The 19,160-nt window shown below is 37.2% G+C and overlaps 1 protein-coding gene and 1 long non-coding RNA gene across 8 annotated transcripts in view; one reads left to right on the top strand and one right to left on the bottom strand.

The window, feature by feature from the left end:
• The window catches only part of LOC123793334 (uncharacterized), a 500,602-nt gene that overhangs the window by 129,358 nt on the left and 352,084 nt on the right, over nucleotides 1-19,160 (top strand). The window lies entirely within an intron of this gene.
• The window catches only part of LOC123793328 (bifunctional heparan sulfate N-deacetylase/N-sulfotransferase 3), a 174,774-nt gene that overhangs the window by 104,040 nt on the left and 51,574 nt on the right, over nucleotides 1-19,160 (bottom strand). For all 4 annotated transcript variants that reach the window (XM_045799081.2, XM_045799080.2, XM_045799082.2 and 1 more), the window contains 2 exons: nucleotides 17,498-17,585; nucleotides 9,093-9,247 (listed from right to left, as the gene is read on the bottom strand). In XM_045799081.2, the coding sequence (XP_045655037.2) occupies nucleotides 9,093-9,247; nucleotides 17,498-17,585 (243 nt within the window). The remainder of the gene's footprint in view (nucleotides 1-9,092; nucleotides 9,248-17,497; nucleotides 17,586-19,160) is intronic.

Raw genomic sequence — 19,160 nt, 5'->3', positions numbered from 1 at the left:
ATGAAAGACATGATGAACTAAATTGCAAAGTATTATAAAGTATTTCAATATTTTCCAGGTTGAGAAGAGCACATTTTAAGGTAATTAAAAAAAAAACTTGTAGATTTTTAATTATCTTAAGACGTGCTCTTCTGAGCCTGTTCAACATGATCAATAACTTGATGAAGATGTGAAAGTCATACTGACAAAATATACTTGTAAGATACGTGGATGACACAAAGCTAGGAAAGATTAATGCATGTGAAACAACAGAATCAATCTTTACAAGTATGTTGGCAGACTGAAACACAGAGCACATAACAAATATGAAATGTTAAAGGGACAGTTTTAATCTCAAAGCTAGCATTGAGTGAACAAAATCTATTGGACAAAAACAAATACCTGAAGGCTCACTAAATAGCTCATGGACAGAAGGTCTGGCAGACACAGATGTGATATGATGGTTTAAATAATGTGATCTTTGGCTACATAAATAGAAATTAAGTGTACATGAAGATAAAAATGTTTTACTGTCTTCTGTTCCAATAATGGTCAGATTGGGGCAACATATACCGGGAAGTAGAATGACGAGTTAGAAGTTGTACAATTATGGCAACTGGGATGATGAGGGCATCTGAAAACCTATGGAATGCTTCAAGATACATAACTTAGAAGCATAGGTAATGGTGTTAATCATGCCTTTTTATTTTCTATATTTCTGATGCTTTGACATCCGAGACCTTGCAGACCCTGCAAAGACTGCCTCTCCCAGGGCTATCCAGTTCCTAGAGATAATTAAACACCTACCCAAGAGCATGTTCTTCAAGGCAAACTGACCAGTTCAGGCTCCCTGCCCTCACTGAGCTGCTGCCTCCCTGCCCTGATCCCTCCAGGCCAGGTACAACACAATTGGAAAGAATCCCTTTACATCAGTGACCGCTGAGTTTGTCATCCCACCAGCCAATCCTGAGCCTGTTTTACCCTCCCTTCTCTTGCCTCTCCTGTAGAAACCACAGTAATGGCTCCTGCCCATGCATTCCCCTAACTCTGTTTCTTGACTGACTCGAATGCTACCCCGTGGGGCTTGGATAGCGTGGTGTGCTCTCTCCTCTATGGGAACTGTGAGTATCAGGCTATCTTTTCAGCGGCAGTCCTCTCCTGATCTGATGATCTCACCATACGCAAATAATAATAAAACCTACATTTTTAAACAGTAAGGATAAAATCTTAAGATCTGGAAGAATATTTATTTATATTTTCATCTACCAAACGCCGAGCACCTACTAGGTGTCCGTCACCATTCTGTGTACACAACTACCTAGATTAGAAGAACAACTCTGCTTGAGTGCGGAGAATTGTCTTCCCTCTTTTATAGTTTACCCTCTGAATACACTCATTCAAGTTCCTTGTAAATCATACAACTGATTATATTCAGGGGCTAATATTCAAAATATTTACCAGCCAGCATTCTATGCAACTGATCACTCAGAACTATTGCCAACTGGAGAGCTGGAGACGGATGCTGGCGACTCTGAGCCAGGCCCCTTTGGTTCCTGAGCAGTTGGGAGGTCTGGGACATCCTGGGGGAGGGTCTGAGGTAGTAGCGGGGGTAAAAGTAATAGCACTGACATTTCAATATTGGAATCACTGGCATGGCCATACTAGTACTTTTAAGTTGAATATTAGTCCTGATAACATATCCCTTGGTCTCCTCTTCTGTGTCTTGTCCTTACCCAGTTCCTACAGCCATTGTTTTCATGAAGTAAATTATAGACTTCACCTTATTAGTCATCATGCTCTGAATAATGGCTAGGGTCTTTCTTAAACTGTGCTACTTGGATAACTCCAGAAGTGGTTTACCAGCTCAGGGTACACTTTTACATCCTGATTTGAACTCTGTTTCTATTAGGACCACTAGAATTGTGCTTTGTTTTCAATATTAATAAAATAAAAATCTAATGTGTCTTTTTATGAAGTGCTTCACTGAAGTGAAAATGATAGAATTCATTCATTCTCTAGCTGGCAAGCAAACTAATTAAAAGATTATCGTATATTCCTTAAGCCAGCAAGTCTTTCAATATATTTTAAATTACATTTTGATACTATAATCTTTATTTCCATATTAGAAAAGTTAATGTGCTCACGAATCTAAAAAGCTCACTTGACAACAGACATTTCAGCTAATGTGAATTAGCAGTTCTGCTGAACTTGGAAAAGAAGGGGGGCAAAGGACACTATTTGAAGGAATAATGATAATGCAGTAAAAAAGTACAGTCCTTGGCAAGATTTTATGTATTCAGGATTAGAAACATTGTTCTACTACTACTAATTTTAATACTATTGTCTGTAACAGTGTTAAGTATTATCTGATATTGGCAATGAGTTCTATGGTGAAAATTTCTACTAATTATTTTATCATTAAAATTAAACCACCATAATTTACCAAAAATGTTAGATCTAATTCTTCCATTGACAGTATATGTATTGATGATTTTTTGAGGCTTAAATGCAATAAGTTATTTACTTATTGAATGGATTTTTTTCCCCCAATTTTAAAAGCTATACAATAGATATTTCAAGCTGTGTTGTTAGTCATTAACAAATGTTATAATTAATCCTTGCCTCAGATATGGTACCTTTCAAAAAAACCCACCCTTGTTAACATTTCATTTTAATACCTGAATTAGCCCATATTTGATAACTAAAAATATTTTCTAATCAGCCTCTAACACTGTATTTCCTGGTGGTTATAACCATCAAATGCAAATTTGCTTAAAGGATTTACTTGACCTTCCATAATAAGCTATTAGAGCTTTCAAAGCTAACTTAAAATGGACATGCACTGTTATTAGCACATGTTGAACTTTTGCTTGTTTCATCTAGTGAGTTGATAGTTGAGGCAAAATTTCCTCCAGAATAGTTTCCATTGAATTATAGTAGCCTCTCTATCCGTGACAAAAGATACTCATTCACATGGAAAGGACCTCAGATTTAGTTGTTTGTCTCCTTTCCCAACATTTTAGAAATTCTGGCTATTTTAGGGAACCTCAGGGAAAAGCTGCCTTAGGAGACCCATCTCTACTTCTCAGTTTCTCTTATGTTATCAAAATTACCAAATATTCCTTTGGATTACCAGGCAGAAGGGAAATCTAGACTTACTCCTTTGAATTGGGTTAACAGGCTAGTGAGAAAGCCTGGGGGAAGGGGGTAATCACAGTTCATACAGTTTTAGAAGACCTGGATTTCTGGGCTTAATTCTACCCCTAGTGAGCTTTATAATCCTGAGTGAGTCACTGTATTTCTCTGATTTGCAGTTTCCTTATCTATAAAGTGAGAATAAATATACCTACAATTCAAGGTTGTTTTAAGAATTAAAGGAAATAATACAGGATATATAAAAAACTAAAACCCTTTTCTCCTTACCTCTTTACATCTAGCAGCAAAGCAGATTTGTAACCCTAATGCCTTAATGGGAAGTAAAAGAGTTAACATTTGTTTAGAAAATGTATAAAATTCACATGAACCAAATGCCATCGAATACAGAATAAAATTTAACCTTGAGGATTTTTGTTCCTCTTACCTGTCACTCTAAACACCCGAGGAGCCTAGGCAAAAATTAAAGACGGCAATTTTCTGATCTGAACATATAATGATGATAAAAACAACAGCTGCCGTCTGCTGTTTGTTAGGTTCTAATCACTGTTCGCAATCGCTTTACATGCATAGTCTCTTTTGTGTGGTTATGGCTGGGAGGGACTGGTCCTAGATTTAGTCTTTTTTCTTATCTGTCCTTTCCTGACCGTCCCCCCCCCCCAAATCCATGGGTCCTATATTTGATTAACATTAAAGAACACATTTGGCCTTATTTCAGAAGACTCTCTGACTGTTCTCTATGCCTTGAGGACCATAATTTGGGTTGTCAACCTGTAGTTAGGAATGATATTTCAAAGAAAATGTCCTTTGCTTGGCATTTGAGTGAGGAGTGAGAATGACTAAATTTCAGTTCTGAATTATTCTTTCAATTCATGATGCTTTTCAGTTGAGAATTCTAAAAAAAGTGTGTAATTCCTGACATGTCTGTTCTTGCTATGTGTACTTTCAAGTATTTACACTTAAGTACAAACATAATATTCATTGATTCATTCATTCTAGTAATAATAGAATACCTATTATCTTGATACTTTTTTAGGGCAGAGGAATATAGATAGCAATGAATGTCATGTCATTCATCAAATCTACCTTGATAAACTATTTTCTTTTGAAAGCAACAACAAACAAAAACCTCCTTGCTTACTTCCCAGTTTTTAATTTTTTATTAGTACTTTCTTTCACTCTATTTGTATATTTTCTTCTTTCACAAATTCCTTTCTTTCTCCACAGATTAAAGAAGAAAATACAAAGTAATTTTCTTCTTCACATCTTTTCTTGCAGATTTATGTTGCTTATATCAGCAAGTCTTAGACTTTTGAAGATGACAAAATTAACGTTTGCTGTGTTGAGACAGAGTTTTTAGTGCTTTCCATTAAAAATTCAGACAATGTTTACACACTCTTACATGCTGTTTACCATTTCTGTTTATATTCTGTGGGGGCGGGGGAAGGAGGCTCTTCATCTCACAAGAGTTTGCAAATTCTATCAGAACATTTTCACAATATCAGTATGAAGGACACTATTCTCATCTTCTTGACAAGATATCAATGCATGGCCATGGTGCACTTGAAGCTGCATATCTGTTTTGGGTAGTCACTGAAGTTCAAAGACAAGTATGGGCTCCTAATGCTATCTGTAAAGTGTTTGGTCTTCTTTATCCTCAAGAAAAAATTTTTTTTTATAAATTCTAACCTCTTCTTGTACACATTTAAGTAAGGTACCATGTGGATTGACTACCCAAACATCTTGGTTCTGGCAGTTTATATAGAATACATCTCCATGATAAATGAGTCCAGTCTCTGAAATACGGAGGAACCAAAAAGCTGAGTTATATGGCCAGGTGGCCAGCCTAGGGAGACATTACCCTTGCTCTTGTTTCCACAGATTGACAACCACCATCTCTTATGCCATTTTAGGGTGAAATATGTTAAGGGTAGGTGGTGATAAATAGAACTATACTGTTTAAGAACATATAATACTGGGAACTATAATGTGTAAGGACTGTAATGTTGGGAAAGGCATATATGTGGGGAAACATCAAAGTTGAGCTGTTTTATTTCAAATCAATCACTTCTAGTTATGGGGTCAGGATTTTAAATCTCTGGTAAAACACTTTCTGTTTGTCAAGAGAGCAACTATAGGGGCGCCTAGGTGGCTCAGTCGTTAAGCATCTGCCTTCGGCTCAGGGCGTGATCTCAGGGTCCTGGGATCGAACCCCACATCGGGCTCCTCCGATGGGAGCCTACTTCTTCCTCTCCCACTCCCCCTGCTTGTGTTCCCTCTCTCGCTGGCTGTCTCTCTCTCTGTCAAATAAATAAATAAAATCTTAAAAAAAAAAAAAAAGAGCAACTATATTTTAGAGTTTTTCAAAATCATACTTAACCAGTGCTGTGTATTTTAATTCATTTTGCACACTGGGATAAGTCTACAATTAGTAGGAATTGCTTAGAAACATGATTTGATGATTTTAGAATTATTCACAATATAATTTATGAACACTGTAATATCAGCCTATGGTTTGCAAATAAGAAAAAAAAGGCTATAATAAATATATTACATTTCAAATCCTTTTTGAGTGGTCATTTCTGTTGCCTTGATCATTTATGCTACAAATACTTATTGAGTCCCTTCATGATACAGGAACTGCCATACTGTGATGAACAGACGCCCCAAGGCAGTCCCTGCCCAGGGTGGGAAAATGCTGGGTAAATCGACAACTGCCCGTCTGGAGTCCTCCCATGTGTTTGTGTGCCCGTTGGTATTATTCATAGAAACACAAATGCTGTATGGGCTTGTAAACACCATATACCATCCCTGCTGATTACAAGCACATTTTCTTGAATACTGTACTTATTAGAAATTTACTGTAAATTTCCCTGTCAGGAACCAGAAACCCCTCAGTATAAAACAGTGTATCAGTCACATGAATGTTCCATCACTATAATGTATGTGTTTGCAATGTGTTTAAATGGTTTTCTTACCATTTCTATTGCCTTCCTGGTTCGAGTCTTCATTAACTAGTTCCCCACGTTATGGTCTCCTACATGGTCTTTTCCCTCATCCTCATTGCACTCCAGTTCTTCCTGACCTGTAAATCTTATTCTTATTTCAGGTGTACCTAAAATCCTATTTCCATAAGTACATTTTCCTGGTGACTCCCAGTGACACTTAATTCTCTGAGCTGTGGGGTTTTATAGCTGTACAGTTTGGCACTAGGTCATGGAATACCTCATTTTGTTAGACGATTGTTTTATGTGCATATTTTGCCTTCCTGGTATAGCAAGAAGCTCCTTCTAGACAGGGAGCCATGTCTTATGAGCTCTGACTAAACTGTCATGTAGGTAAGTCTTGTGTCTTGTGAAGTTTTTCTTTTTTAAATTCTTTATTTAAATTCAATTTAGTTAATGTATACTGTATTATTACTTTCAGGGATAGAGTTTAGTGATTCCTCAGTTGCATACAATACCCAGTGTTCATGAAATCAAGTACCCTCCTTAATGCCCATCACCCAATCACCCCTTCCCCCACCCACTTCCCCTCCAGCAACCCTTAGTTTGTTTCCTAGAGTTCACTATCTCTTATGATTTGCCTTCCTTTCTATTTCCATCTTATTTTATTTTCCCTTCCTTTCCCCTCTGTTCATCTGTTTTGTTTCTTAAATTCCACATATGAGTGAAATCATATGATATTTGTCTTTTTCTGACTGTTTCACTTAGCATAATACTCTGTAGTTCCATCCATGTCATTGGAAATGGCAAGATTTCATTCTATTTGATGGCTGAGTAATATTCCATTGTGTGTGTGTATGTGTGTGTGTGTGTGTGTGTGTGTGTGTGTGTATATATATCACCTATTCTTTATTCATTCATCTGTCGATGGACACCTGGGCTCTTTCCATATTTTGGCTCTTGTGGACATTGCTGCTATAACCTCTTGCCCCTCTCTCCTGCTTCTCATCTTCTGGGACCCGTATCACCCAGATATTATTTCATTTTATGGGATCAGTGAGTTCTATGTCTCCCTTTGTGATCAGTAGTTTTCTTTCTTCTTTTCAGCTTCCTTATTTTCCATCATTTTATCTTCTATATCTCTGACCCTCTCTTCTGCCTCGTTCATCCTTGTTTTTATATCCTCCATTTGGGACTGCATCTCGGTAATAGCATGTTTGATTTAGGCCTGACTAGATTTTAGTTCTTTTGTTTCTACGGTAAGGGATTCTCTAGTGTCTTCTATGTTTTCAAGCCCAGCTAGTATCTTTATAATCGTTGTTTTAAATTCTAGTTCAGACATCTTACTTATATCCATATTGATTAAATCCTTGGCAGTGAATACTACTTCCTGTTCTTTCTTTGTAGTGAATTTCTCCATCTCATTATTTTGTCCAGAAAAGAATATAAGAAAGAAAAAGAAAAAGCAACAATAACAACAACAACAACAGGAAAAAAAAAAAAAAACAGAAAAAAACAAAAAACAAGAAAAAAAAAACAAGAAATAAAACAAAGCAAAGAACTAGATTCCGGGTGTATTTTGGTCTGCTTGTTAAAAGAAACAAGATCCCAAAATAAGAAAGAAAGAAAAACTTATATATATATACACAAAAATAAAATAAAATAAAATACAATGAAAGGAAACAAAAAATATATATAATGTATAAAAATTAAAATTAAAAAAGAATAAGAATTGAAAAATAAGAGAATAACTGAAAAAATAATACTGAAAGACTAAAAAAAAACAAAAACAACAATGAATGCTATATACTGTTTTCCCCAAGAGCTGAAGCTTTGCAGCCCTCTATGATCAGTAAACTTGGTGTGAGCCAGTTCAGTTGTCCCTGCTGGTCTTCTGGGGGAGGTGCTTGCTGCACTGAGTCTCAGGTGCACTTGCCCTCTTGCACTTGTGTCTCTCTTGCCCAGAGGCTGGGCTGTAAGCTCCAGATTCCACTATGGCACTGTTTTGTTCCCTGAAGGCTTTCAGCACTGATGGGTGGGATGAATATGGCTGCGCCCTGCTCTCTAGCTTGGGAACTGCAAATTTGCAGCCCCCCCCCCACTCTTCAGTGAGCCCTAACAGAAAAGCAATCACTCTTATCTCCCTGGTTTCTGAACTATTTGTTCACCTAGCCTGTGACCCAGAGTTTTTATCTCAGGCACGTGACTGAATTTCAAAACTCCAAATTTTACAGACTCCTGCAGTTCGGACCTGCACTGTTCCTCCCTGGGGACGGAGGGGGTCTCGCCATGCTTCTGTCTTTTGCTGGACTGCTCCTAGGAAAGCAGTCACATGACTGTGCAGCGGTTTGGAGTTTAGGGCAACACCGAGCAGAAAGCTGGCATTTAGACCCTCTGTTCTCAGCTGTTTCCCCACTCCTGTGCCTGGGAACTCTGCTGCACTCAGGCACCTCCATTCTTCTTGTGACCTCAGGGATCCTGAGTGACCCCTGTCACACCTGAGATTCCACCTGGCTTCCCCACCTGAGCACCTTTAAGCCGGGGACATCCCCACTGTAGCAGACTTCTAAAAGTTTCGATTTTGTGTTCAGCTGCTTACAATACATTGCAGTAACCTCCTTAAGCAGGTTGCCTCACCTCCACTGTATCATCAGATATATCACCCTGGATTCGAGTCTCTGCACCTCCTACCTTCCATAAAGTAGTCGCCTTTCTACTCACAGAATTGTAGCATTTCTTTTCTCAGATCTCCAATTGATTTTGCAGGTATTCAGAATGATTTGATAATGACCTAGCTGTATTCGAGGACCAGGCAAACTTGGGGTCCCCTACTTCTCCACCATCCTAACTCCACCCCTGTGAATTTTTTCTTAAATTAGACCCTCAAAGCATTAAGCATAGTATTGAGCATCCAATACAAATTCAAAAGTCACATCCTGAAATGCTGCAAAACCAAGTTGTTCTAATGCCAGTGTACACTATAGTTCAATGTAATATTCAAAGTGAGTTACTTACTAAGGCAAATTTTTTGTTGAGAATCATCTGCTCCACCAAAGATGACTCATTATGGAAGAGGTGGGGTTGCATATGGCTCCACATATGAGGAAACCACCAAAAATCATCCACAGATCCCAGAAGATGGTCATCCCCTTCATCTTCCTCTTCAGTTCCTTCAGGGGAAAAAGATTGTTCAGTTAATTCCAGTTACAATGAATGTCTGCCCATCCATCCATCCATCCATCTACCCATCATCCATCCATCCAACCATCCATCCATCCAATTATGTACTCACATATATGTATTTAGAAGACACCATTTACACTTTCTTTGATACATATAAGGCTTTGAACATGAAATGTAGCAAAGAAAACCTGTTATTCAGGGAACAACCAGAAACTGTGACAAAACTCTTGTAAAAGTTTTTCAACATGAGACATTGGTATAAAATCACTGCAAAATGGAAATATACAACCATTCCCAAGGACATTAGAACTCTTTTAGTGTCTTTGTGTAATCTGTAGTTTACAGAGAATGGGGGGATAAGTAGGAAATGGCATCAAGGGAATGTGAATAAAGAAATGAGTGGCAGAGCTCCAGCAGTAGGTCATTCTGACATGGGTTGTGACACCATAGTCACAAGAAAATAATTCCATAATTTATTTGGGTTCCTCATTAGCTCTGAGAAGAAGCTACTCAGTATTTAGTGAAAACTAAGGCATAAACAAGGAGGAAAAAAGGAAATGTAGGAATTGTTATTTGGAAAATTAGAGAAAACTGAAGGGAAGAAAGGAGAAAGGATGAAAGAGGCTGAGAAGTGGTAAAGTCATAGTAACAGAAGCCAAGGTGTGCCTTGGTGGTACTCGTGTTTCTCATGCTTGCCTTTCTCTCAAGTTCTTGGAAGCAGACTTTCTGTGAAGAAACTCCTATTTCCTTGAACCCTGTTGTCATTCTTTTGATTTTTCCTACTTGGGCATGTTTTATTTCTTCCATTTTCCCTGACCTGCAGTTTAATCGAGCGTGGGAAATTCCTCAATCTTCTTAAGTGGGATAGGGCTCTCTTGGTTTCTTTACTAAAACATGGAATGAGAGCAGTAGCAGGTGCCTTGCTCCTATCCTGGCATATCATAAGATGATATTAACCATCACAAAGTTATACAACCACACTTAAGTTTCAGCCACAACACTGAATCTAACAAGCTCCTAGAATATAGAATAGAACATAGAATTCTTTTAAAAAGATTTTATTTATTAGACTGGGTGAGAGAGAGCACAAGCTGGGGGGAGGGACAGAGGGAGAGGGAGAAGCAGACTCCCTGCTGAGCAGGGAGCCCAATGTGGGGCTCGATCCCAGGACCCTGGGATCATGACCTGAGCCGAAGGCAGACGCCTAGCCGGCTGAGCCACCCAGGTGCCCTAGAAGAGTAGGTTCTTCCAATGATGTCTCCTCTCTGTGGAGAAAATGTTCTCTCATACTTTCAAAAAGTTCATTTTTTGGGGGCGCCTGGGTGGCTTAGTCGGTTAAGCATCTGCCTTTGGCTCAGGTCATGATCCCAGGGTCCTGGGAATCGAGTCCCGCATCAGGCTCCTTGCTTGGCAAGGAGCTTGCTTCTCCCTCTGCCTGTTGCTCCCCTCGCTTGTGCTTGCTTTCTCTCTCTGTCTGAAAAATAAATAATGAAATCTATAAAAATATTTCATTTTTCTGATATGACTGGTTTCAATAGTGCCCAGCAGGCTAAAGATGGAGGGCAGACTGCTCCCCTGGCCCAGCCAATTTAGCCAGTGCCGGTTACTACTGCTCCTCTCTTCATTTTCCCAAGAGAAGGAAGGCAGAGCCCACTGGCAGGAAAAGCATCAGATCCTATGACTTACTGGGCAGTGAAAGTGACTTACTGAAGATAAAGGCATAGTATGAGGCTGCCGAGTCCTTCTCATTTACACAGGGAGAACAAGGATTAGTAATGTAGAATGAGTGCTATAACATAATTCTTCAACAAGGACGGACTTTAATTTCACTTTTATGTGGTTAAATACTCTGCTGATATGAAGAAACTTTTTTCTTTATATATAAAGGGCACCTTTAAATTTAATCTGTTTTATTTCCCTAATTTTTTCCTCTTCATCACACATTCATATGCCCATAATATATTGGAACAAGGAGACCCTTCAGAGTCAGAAGTTTTTAGTTTATTTGTAGCTTCCAACACATTTGAATTGTGTGATTGTGGGCAAGTCACATAACCCCTTTAATGTCTTATTTATGTAGGTAAAAGATGGATAGCAATACCTATTTTATTCTTTTGGGAAAGGAAGTGGCACTATAATCCTGGCATATAGTAGGTAATCTAAAATGCCTTTTTCCTTTCTTTTTATGTTTCCTACTCTTGTTCTCCTTGTGTGTTTTGCAGCGCTCCTTGAGTTTTAATTTTTTTCCACAATAATACTGCATGAGGGTGTGAGGAAGGTCTCACCTGGGTGTTATGCGGCAGATGGGACACTGTTCAAGAACTGACCATGCCATTGTATTAACTGACTGGCCTGATTAATGAGTCACCAACAAAAGCATTCTTGGGGCTTCTGAGTGATTATTTTACAGTTCAGGAAAAACTTCTAGAGAGGAATGCAGAAGAATAGGAATATATGGATTCAGGACTTAGAATCTCTGATGACCCCAATCATTGCAGGGTCTTGGGTCCTGCTACCTTTTAGATGATAAATAGGGTGGCCATGGTGAAGAAGCATTTGTCACATTGACTGGTGATGCTTAAATATTTGGCTTTTTGACATACGGATGATGTCATTTAGTTTCCCCACAGTTATACATCTCTACTTATATCCAAGAGACTCTCCTCTTGCTTAACATTTTGTATGTCCTCAGGACACCATATTAGTTAAGATTACCATCAGTTACTAATTGCATTTTTACTTTCCCACACTGAAAAGAGGCATAAGTCTCTGGGGTTTCCCAGTAATCTGTGCATTCCCGATTTCTACCTCCTCTGGATAAAGTGAATGTGGGTAGAGTGAGATGAGATTTCCTAGATTATGAAAAGTCACCCCTCTACTGCTATAAATCTCTATCCCCTATAACTCCTATCTTTCCCAGCATCTTTCTTCTCATCTCTCCTTTGTTCCTTTTTCTAGTTGGACTTTACCCAAAGTTTCTTTATCAGGACAGTGGAAAGGAAGCTTTGGAAATTTAGCTCAGGCATTTGTTGTCCTTTCCTGGATATCATGGTGAAATCTGTTATTAAAATATTCATATATTTGAATCACACAGGAATTAGACAAATGATGTCTGCCCTCTGATAGATTTATGTAAATTCATAGTAGACATAAATGTGTACCTTTCCCTTTTTCTTTATAACTCTTTCTGATCTGATTTCACTTGATTCTACTTTGGGGATGTTTTACATCAGAATTATATTGAGAACAAATGTCTATTGCTTATTACTTTAAACATTATGATAAAAAGCAGTTGAAACATAGCTGTGGTTGGATGTCCTGGGTGCTTGCCACCCTTTATCTCCCGACTTTGTCCACCTGTGTTAGAACTGGAGGAAGAGAGAACTAGAAGTCAAATTCCTCAATTTTAAGTGTCATTTCTTAAGCTGTTCCAAAACTACGCTGAAATATTATAAAGTTATTGCAAATTATTTTATTATGTATCTAAATACCTTATGCCTCTTCAGTATTTTATCTTCTGTTTACCTACCGTGATGTTTAAAATCATCATTGATTTTGTCAAGCATTGTGTTAACTGTTTTATAGGTATCGTCTCATTTAATTCTCACTAAAACCCTATGAGAAAAGGACCACTGCTAACTCTGTTCTTCATGGTAACTGATATTAGGAAAGGTGAAATAATTTGCCCCATGTCACTGACAAGGTTGGGACAGAGCCTTGTTTCTTACTGGGAATTTTTATTATGAGTTGTGGGAGGTGCTCAAGTAAGAAAAGAGGAGGAATCTTTTAGAAACAAGAAGGAAAGACAGCAACTGGGAGAGTCATTCTTTAGCATTCAGCATTGGACAAAAAAATTGAGTTGACGGGAGTATTTTCTTATATTTCTATTATGTTTGGGAAAGAAAGCTTTTAATTATTCTTAGTATTTACAGTGATTTTCTTTCACAACACAACATGGTCAAATTTTATTCTCCAATCTATAAGTTCTAACCCAGATTAAACAACTCCAAATTCAGGGCCCTTAACTATCATTAATTGACCAAATTTGGAATTTAAAATTAGATCATCATTCACTAATTCAATATAACATTGCTCTTCACATTGTTAATTAATTCTGTGATTTAGTGAGAATTTACCAATACTGTTGGTTCTCGATGATTTGGGGAAATACACAAACCTAAAGAACCTATAGATAAGGGGAAGGAACCTTTTGCCATTCAACGTCCTTTATCAAGGATTGCCAATTAAGCAATAAAAATCCAGTTTATCTAACACATAAGACTTGGGCTCTGCCTGACCTAAAGTTAAGACTATTTTTTTTTATTTTATTTTTTTAATATTTTATTTATTTATTTGACAGAGAGCGAGAGACAGGCAGCGAGAGAGGGAACACAAGCAGGGGGAGTGGGGGAGGAAGAAGCAGGCTTCCCGGCAGAGGAGCCTGATGTGGGGCTCGATCCCAGAACGCCGGGATCACGCCCTGAGCCAAAGGCAGACGCTTAACGACTGAGCCACCCAGGCGCCCCAAGTTAAGACTATTTTTGACACTTAACTAGCTATATGACCTTGGGCTCCTCTGAGTTTCTACGTTCTTACCTAGAAAACATTCTAGGTAAGATTCTTTAACTCCCAGGTTTCATTGAAAAGGTACATGAAAAGTGCTTAGCTAAGTACATACAATAAGGGGTTGCTCACTAAAAGGGAACTATGATTTTTTTCCTTCATCTCTTTATGTTTCAAAAATGCACAAACCGTTCAAAAACTAAAATATATTAAACAAGATGGAACCCTCTCTGGAAAGAAAGTCTTATTATGATAGTGCTATTTTTCTCCTTCCCTTCAAGATTGAAGAAAATAGAATTTTTAATAGGAAAAGGAATTACTCATTTAGAAAGGAAGACAATGCAATTCAATTAAACTTAACAATTTCTAATTTTTGAAAGATTCAGAGTATTAAATTTTACATCTGTTCCCACTAAAAAATGATTGTTTTGGTTTTAGATAACCCTAGTTAAGTTTTTGTAGAAGCTTTCATATCATACGTAGATAAGATCCCTTCAAGCCTTGGCCTTAGCCTTATTCCATGTTCTACTTTCCTTGGCTTAGGTAGTGGACATTCTTACTGTGAGTTGTGGGAAGTGCCCACATAAGGAAAGAGGACAAATCTTTCAGAAACAAAAAGGAAGGAGACCAACTGGCTAGAGTCATTCCTTAGCATTCAGCACTGGGCAACAAATAAGTTGCCAGAAGTGTTTTCTTCTATTTCTATTATATCTGGGAAAGAAAGTTTCTAATTATTCTTAATATTTAGAGTAATCTTCCTTCACGACACAACATGGTCAAATTTTATTCTCTGACCTTGTTTCATAAAATACTAATAGTTAAAATAAATGTAATTTTATTTTCACTCAGTCATTTGTTCATTAATTCATTTTCAATAGGCACTGTCCTAGTTGCTGTTGTTACAACAGTGAAGCCTTCATGGAGTGTTTATTTTAGTAAGGGAAGAGAGGCAACGGGTAAATAATTTAAAGACAAGTGCATTCAATACCCATTCATGACAAAACTCTTAGCCATCTAGGAATAGAAGGGAGCTTCTTTAAGCTAATAAAGAGGGTCTAGGGGCACCTGGGTGTCTTAGATGGTTAAGCGTCTGCCTTTGGCTCAGGTCACGATCTCCGGCTCAATGGGGAGTCTGCCTCTCCCTCTCACTCTGCCCCTCCCCCTTGCCCGTGCATGCTCTCACTCTCAAATGAATAAAATCTTAAAAAAAAAAAAAAAAAAAAGAGTTTCTACAAAATAGTCTATTGAAAGAATTCCCCTTGAGAATAGGAAAAAGTCTACTGAAAGATTTCTTCTGAGGTCCAGAATAAGACATGAGTGTCACCATCACCACTTTTATTTCATTTTGTACTGGAGATCTAAGCTAGTGTAACAGGGAAGGAAAAAAAAATTTTATAAGGCTCAGAAAGAAGGAAGGACAATTTTTAATATCCAAAAATTACATGATGTATTGGTAGGAAATCCAAAAAGAGTCTACAAACTATAGAAATAGTAAGTGAACATAGCAAGATTGCTAGATGCAGGATCAGTACACAAAATCAATTGTATTTTTACATGCCATCAACAAAGAAATGGAAAATGAAATAAAATCAAGACACTATCTGCTATTGCATCAAAAAACTCCATGAAAGAAAATCTAAAACCAGTAAAGTTTTATCAAATGTAATTAAAGATAACCTAAATGTGCTCAAGGATTGGGTGACTCAGTATTTAGGATGGCATTTCTCCCTCAAGTTAATACATTTAATGCAATCTTAATCAAAATTCTCACATGTTTCTTTGTGGATACTGGTAAGCTGATCGCAAAATTTATATGAAAATGCAAAAGGCCAAGAATTTCCAAGGCGATCTTGAAGAAGATGAACAAAACTGGAGAACTTACACTAGCAGATATAAATATTAATTATAAAGTTACAGTAAATAAGGTAGTGTGATGTAGACAAATAGATCCAATGAACAGGAGAGGCTAGAGTCCACTTATATGGTTGTATATGACAATGATGACACTATGGTGCAGTGGGAAAAGGAAGGTCATTTCAGTAGTTGGTGTCAATTAGATATATTTATGGAATAAAGAAGATACCTTGATCTGTATCTCACACATACACAAAAATCAATTCCAGATGGATTTCAGATTTTTAAGTTTTAAGAATGTAGGAACATATTTTTATGATCTTATAGTATGCAAAGATGTCTTTAAAAAAGACACAAAAAGTTGACCACTAAAAGAACAAAAAGTTGAACTGGACTACATGAAGTATTTTTGGTCATCAAAAAACACCATTAGGAGTATGAAAAGAACCCACACAACAGGAGAAAGTATTTGCAACACATATAACTGACAAAAGGCTCATTAAGAATATATAGAGGGGAAAAAAAGAATATATAAAGAATTTCTAAAAATCAATAAGTAAAAGTATACAACGCTATAGAAAAAAAATCTCAGTTCACGAAAGAAGATACCCAAATAGCCAATAAATATATGAAATAAGTTCAACCTCACTGCTCATAAGAGAAATGTACATTAAAACCATAACATATCTCTACATGCTCACCAGAAAGGCTAAAATTAAAAAGACAAATCAGGGGCACCTGGGTGGCACAGCAGTTAAGCATCTGCCTTCGGCTTAGGGAGTGATCCCGGAGTTATGGGATCGAGCCCCACATCAGGCTCCTCCGCTAGGAGCCTGCTTCTTCCTCTCCCACTCCCCCTGCTTGTGTTCCCTCTCTCTCTGGCTGTCTCTATCTCTGTTGAATAAATAAATAAAATCTTTAAAAAAATAAAATAAAATAAAATAAAAAGACAAATCATATCAAATGTTAGTGAGAATGTGGAATAACAGGAAAACTCATATACTGTTGGGCATGTAAATTGATTCAACCGTTTTTTGAAAAATTGGCATTTTCTCACTAAAGTTGGCCATAAGTGTGTTCTATAATTAAAAATTCTACCTCTAGTTGACAACCAACAGAAATGAATAGTTATGTCCTCTGAAGGACAGGTACAAGAATGTTAATGTGATTAATCAAAAAAAGCTTAAAATGAGAAAAAACCCAACCATCTACATTGGAAAGGAATGAAGAAATTTTTGTATATTCAAATAATGGAATGCTATACAGTAATGAAAATGAAAGCATTACAACTATACACAATAATATCTGTAAAACCAGAATAATGTTGAACAAAACAAGGGCTAGAGAAGAGTCCATACTGTACGATTCTTTTTACACACATCTCAAAGCCACGCAAACTAGTTTGTAATATTAGAAGTCAGGATAGTGGATTTCTTTGAGGGAGGCTAGTGGCTTGTGAGGAAGCACAATGTCGGTTTCGGGGGGGGGGATTTGGTACCATTCTCTCTCTTGATCTGCATGCTGGTTTGTGAAAATTCACTAGGCACTACACTTATGACTTATGTACTTTTATCTATATAAATTATAATTCAGTAGAAAAGAAAGGCCGTTAGGCCATTATAACATGGTGAATAAACTTTCAAACCATCAACATTTTGTAAAGGTTAAAAAATGATGTAATAAATGGAATTGAATAATATGAAGAAAATAAAAATGGAAAGAGACATGGAGTGTGGGAAGGTATGAAGAGAAGAGGTCACAATTTTTAAATAGAATAGTCAGAGAGGCCTTATGAGAATAATTAACCTCCTTTTTCTTACCTGTATGGTAAAATTTTCCTGAAAATCCCAGGTTGAACGTAAAATTTGTGATTTGTGCACGCAAAAGATTCTGAGTGTCAAGCAGGGCCTGAAATACACAGTTAAAAAAAAAAGAAAACAAAACACGTTATCAGGTTAGAGAATGGCATTGAGAAGTTTTAAAAGATATCTTCCTTTTGCATTCAAGGGGTAAAACTAGTCTTTTATGCATGAGAGAATTAAATGATGGAAAGTAGTGTCTTTACCACTTTACAACTAGAGAGATGCTTTCAAGATTATGTAAACATATACATATATTTATCCCTTAGCTTTCAATAAATCAGCAAAAGTGTCAGCCAGAAAAAGGAAGTTACATGAAAAGTTTATCCTGCATTACTAAAGGAATTATTATCTAGTACATAAAATATATCTCCTATCACTTCTCAGGGACATAGATCACCAATTGTCAAAAGAAGGACACTCTTTAAGTGAAATTATGCAAGAATGTATGTTGAAAGAATCATTGTTATTTCTCAGATATGTCCTTGGTTTTCAAAATCCAAGACTTTTCTCCATCTTTGAGTCTTAGATTCCCACACGATAGTGATTGTTCTTCAAAAGGGGATAATCACGATAAAGTAACTCTCTAATTCGGCCTTTCATTAAAAAAACAAACAAACACCCCTACTTCTCACAGTAAACCTCTTTTAAAACAGAGTTTTAAATGTTACATCTTATAAAGTATTTACCATGCTATGAATTTTTAATGGACTTCTTTTCTTCCTTCTCCTTTTCTTTCTCATTCTTATTTAAATTCCTGTTCTTAAATTCCTTCTCTTCCTGCCATCCTCCCTACACAGACTATGGTAGGTGAGTACCCACTTCAACTAGGCAGCAAGTAACACTAAATGTTAGATTTGTAAAGGATCTTAGTTAACACTTCTTCTACACACAGGGAAACAGGAGAGACGACATGCCCATTTCACAGATAAAATTAGTGGTAAATCGTAGATTAAGAATATAGATTGCTTGATTCCATATTAGGTACTCATTTTCTCCCTTTCCATCGCTGGGTCCACAGTAAAATCTTTTTTTAGTCGCATAGCTGACACCTGGAAGCCTTGCCCCATCATGCTCAAGGTCTCAATCATTTTTTGGAGATAAATAGATATACCTTTTATTCAGAGATTATCCCATGATTGTATGCCTTATCTGTGCATATAAGTGATTCTCCTTATTGTATAAAAGCAGAAGAAGAGGACTTCTGAATCTCAAATTTAAATTCATCTGATCAATGACAAGTTTTTGCAATGTAATATCTAAGTCTTTTTCTATCACTACTCTGTTTACATGAACAACTTCCTTTGATTGCAAAACTGAACTGGGAAATATGTGGGTCCTGAGGGCACTCAAAGATGGAAGACGGGTCTGTTTGTGGATTTCCATGCCTAAGTATCGATGCAAAAGGGTTAATGATGGCAATCTCATTGCATGGCAATTGTCATTAGATTCTGTCATCACAAGGCCTGGGCATGGGTTGGACAGGGGAAGGAGAATTTGGTCAGCTCAGCAGTGACTAAGTAGTGAGACCCAGAATCCTGTTGTGTGAAGGGGTGGGAAGTAGTTCCGCCTGGATGGAAGGTGTGAGCCTTTCTCTTTCTGTCCTTATGGAAGGAACATAAGG

This window comes from Ursus americanus, chromosome 13 (assembly GCF_024610735.1).
Source record: "Ursus americanus isolate L20-20 chromosome 13, mUrsAme1.1.p, whole genome shotgun sequence".
NCBI lineage: Eukaryota > Metazoa > Chordata > Mammalia > Carnivora > Ursidae > Ursus > Ursus americanus.
Note: the sequence above shows the minus strand (reverse complement) of the source record. Positions and strands in the feature narration are given on the sequence as shown.